Raw genomic sequence first — 3,523 nt, 5'->3', positions numbered from 1 at the left:
GTGGTGCTCGTTAAGTGTCTGAAGTCAGTCGTAAATTCGGCAGTCGCGGAGAGTGAAAGAACCGCACAGCCGTGGTTGTCCTGTTGCCGGGTGCTGTTTATTCCTCAACGACTCAAACGACACGTTGCAGAGTTGATTCCTCTGGATTATTTTATTCGATTTATCCTCGGAAAGAAGTATGTTCAGAATTATGGGTCGGTTTTCGACTATGCATCTCTTCCTAATGTGGTCCCTCTGCGTGATCGCTGTTGTCTTCGTAGTGAGAACATCGCAAAGGATGGACGACTTGTTCAGAAGCGACCTTGAAGGAGTTCCTGCCGAGCCTTCCAGGACCCCCGCGGCGACAGAGCTGCCCCTGAGGCCGCTGTCGGTGCGGTACCACGGCGCGCCCGTCTCGCGGCTGTACCGGCCGGGGTTCGCCGTGGACTCCGCGGCGTGCGGCGAGGACGGCTCCGGCCGGCAGCTGGTGGTCGCGGTGCACTCGGCGCCCCAGCACCGCGACCTGCGCGCGGCCGTCAGACACACCTGGGGCTCGCTCGGCCTGCGGAGCGACGCCGCCCTGGTGTTCCTGCTGGGCGAGTCCCCGGACCCGGCGCTCGCGAGCCAGCTCCGGCGGGAGGCGCTCGCGTACGGCGACATCGTCGTGTCCCGCAACCTGGACACCTACGACAACCTGACGCTGAAGACGGTGGCCATGGCGGAGTGGGTGTCCCTCAGGTGTCCCGGGGCGAGGTTCTTCCTGAAGACGGACGACGACGTGTTCATCAACGTGCCCAGGCTGCTGGAGTTCCTGCGGCGGCCCGAGGTGTCGACGGCCAACAGGACGGTGTTCGGTGGGATGACGCGAGGAACACATCCCATCAGGGACAGGAGCCATCGCCATTACATATCTGAAGAGGAGTACCCGGGTGACGTGTTCGTGGACTACATGCAGGGTGCCTGCTACCTCGTCACCGGCGACCTCTCTAGGGACCTGTACCGGGTGTCGCTGCAGGAGAGCTTCTTCAGGATGGAGGACATCTTCTTCACAGGGCTGATGGCGGAGCGGGTGGGCGCCAACAAGGTGGGCCCGGAAAACTTTTACGTCCCTAAATACAAGATAGAAATGCAAACAAATAGTACCGACGACACAGATCCATGCACTCTCAGAAAATATATGGTGGTACATATGGTGTACTATGACGATATGTTCTCCATGTGGCGCAGTTTATTTGTCAGATCACCGAAGTGCTAAAGACTACAAGTTTATGTATTCCTATAAATTATTTTATTTTATACCAATGCCATTGGTTAAGTTTTTACGTAAGTATATTCTACAAGAGATCTTGGTTCATACCTGTAGGGAAAGACATTTTAAAAATACGTTAATATTTTGGTTTTATATTTGTTGTTCTATAATCATATGTTTTATAAGTTTCGTTCTATTAATACCTTCGGTATTATAATCCTATCTGTACTTTTAGCCAGCTATGTTAAGAGGTACTTAATAATTTAAAAACTATATATTTTTATTAACCCTTAATCGGACGCGCTATGGTAAAAATGACCGGGTAAGATTAATTTTCACTGCTACGAGACTGTACACGCTGTCTTATCATCCGCTCTTCTGAGTAGCTGCGTCACAGGGTTCTAGAATTACAAATCTGGCATTGTCTGCCAGTTGCGTTCTCTCTTTCATTCAAAGTGAATGCATGAAATGTTTCAGCTGGTCATTATGATCGTGCGCGACCTTTAAAGTTTCATTTTATTTGTGTATCCCGGAAAATAACACCGTGCGCGACCTTCGATGGAACATTTTTATGCTGCCATATATTTCAGTTCTCAGCACTTTTAGTGAACTTTTCATAATGTTTATTAATTGGAGTGATGACACTGTAAGTAATAGAGAACAAGAAAGAATTAGACAATTTTTAACACATGTTTTCAACGAAAGTGGCGAAGACGATGTCGGTGGAAATGTCTCTGAAGATGAAGACTGTCTAACCTACAGTGATCACAATACAGACACCGAAACTTCAGGCAGTGAAAGTGATAATGAACAAGAAATCCAACAGGATACCATTAACCTAGGTAAAGACAATACTACAACGTGGAATATACATCAACCAAGACAAAAAGTTCGGGTGAGGAAACAAAATATCATTACACATTTGCCAGGTGTGAAAGGATTAGAACGGAATACACAAACTGTTCTTGAGTGCTGGAGTCTATTTTTTTCCAGATTCTGTAATTGAAGAAATAGTAAACTTTACTAACACTTGCATAGAAAAGTTTCGCCAAAACTATGAACGTGAAAGAGATGCATTGGATACAAACATAAATGAAATAAATGCTCTTTTCGGGCTGCTTTATTTGGCAGGTGTACTAAGAGCAGCTCACTTGAATTTGTCTGACTTATGGGCATGTGATGGTACAGGTGTAGATAACTTTGGCGCAACATTATCTATAAAGACAGTGTATATTTTATTGCGTGCTATGCGTTATGACGATCTGAATGACAGTGCAAAACGAAAATCACGAGACAAATTGGCTCCTGTTAGAAAGCTATTTGATGAATTTGTAAGTCGGTGTGCGCAACACTACACAATTGGCGAGTACGCTACAGTGGATGAAATGTTGGAATCAATCCGAGGTCGTTGTAGTTTCCGGCAATATATAAAAAACAAGCCTGCAAAGTATGGGATTAAAATTTTTGCCTTTACAGATTCTAGAGTGCACTACACTCTCAACATGGAGATTTATGCGGGTACTCAGCCGGATGGTCCATTCAAGGTAGAAAACAGTGCGCACAAGGTTGTGGAAAGGATGGTAGCCCCAATTTCCGGAAGTGGGCGGAATATTACTACAGACAATTGGTTCACTTCCGTTCCACTTGCTCTTGATCTCATCAAGAATCACAAGTTGTCTTTGGTTGGTACCATTCGTAAAAATAAAAGGGAGATACCACCCATATTCTTGCAAACTAAATTGCGATTGGCTCCTAGCAACATCTTTGCTTTTGGGAAAGACTGCACTTTACTTTCTCATATGCCGAAGAAGAACAAAGTTGTGCTTCTTCTGTCTACAATGCACCATTCCGACACAATTGACGAAGAAACGGGTAACGCATGCAAGCCTGAGATTCTCACCTTCTACAATGCCACGAAAGGAGGCGTGGACACTGTTGACGAGCTGAAAGCCACCTACTCTGTTGCAAGGAGAAGTTGCCGTTGGGCGCTAACTATTTTTTTTTCACTCTGTTGAACATTGCTGGCATCAACAGCTTCATCATATTCCAAGCCAACACCCAAAACAACATAAGCCGCCGAGAACATTTGAAAAAAAACTGTCAAATGAGCTCTGTGTTGACCGCTTGAAAGTACGTGCTGCAATAAAAAGTATCCTCGACAGCTACAGATGAAGGTAAGGCAACTGGCAGGAATCCCTGAACCAACTGTGGCTGCTGCAAAAAATGCTCCCGGACGATGTACTTTCTGTTCATGGAAGAAGAATCTAAAAACCAGCACATGTTGTGTGGAATGCA

General features: G+C 46.0%; 1 protein-coding gene across 1 annotated transcript; it reads left to right on the top strand.

Annotated features, from left to right (window-relative positions):
- Positions 1 to 277: 277 nt before the first annotated feature.
- Positions 278 to 2,368, top strand: LOC134534514 (lactosylceramide 1,3-N-acetyl-beta-D-glucosaminyltransferase-like). Its single transcript, XM_063372993.1, has 2 exons — positions 278 to 1,063; positions 2,360 to 2,368. Exons 1-2 carry the CDS (start codon positions 278 to 280, stop codon positions 2,366 to 2,368), a joined length of 795 nt encoding a protein of 264 aa, XP_063229063.1.
- The last annotated feature ends 1,155 nt before the right edge of the window (positions 2,369 to 3,523 follow it).

Source organism: Bacillus rossius, chromosome 7 (genome assembly GCF_032445375.1).
Source record: "Bacillus rossius redtenbacheri isolate Brsri chromosome 7, Brsri_v3, whole genome shotgun sequence".
In the NCBI taxonomy this organism is placed as follows: Eukaryota; Metazoa; Arthropoda; class Insecta; order Phasmatodea; family Bacillidae; genus Bacillus; species Bacillus rossius.
This window is presented reverse-complemented; position numbering and strand designations above follow the sequence as displayed.

Coding starts and splice junctions, on each gene's coding strand:
- LOC134534514 (XM_063372993.1), top strand. CDS start 278: ATGGACGACTTGTTCAGAAGCGACCTTGAAGGAGTTCCTGCCGAGCCT.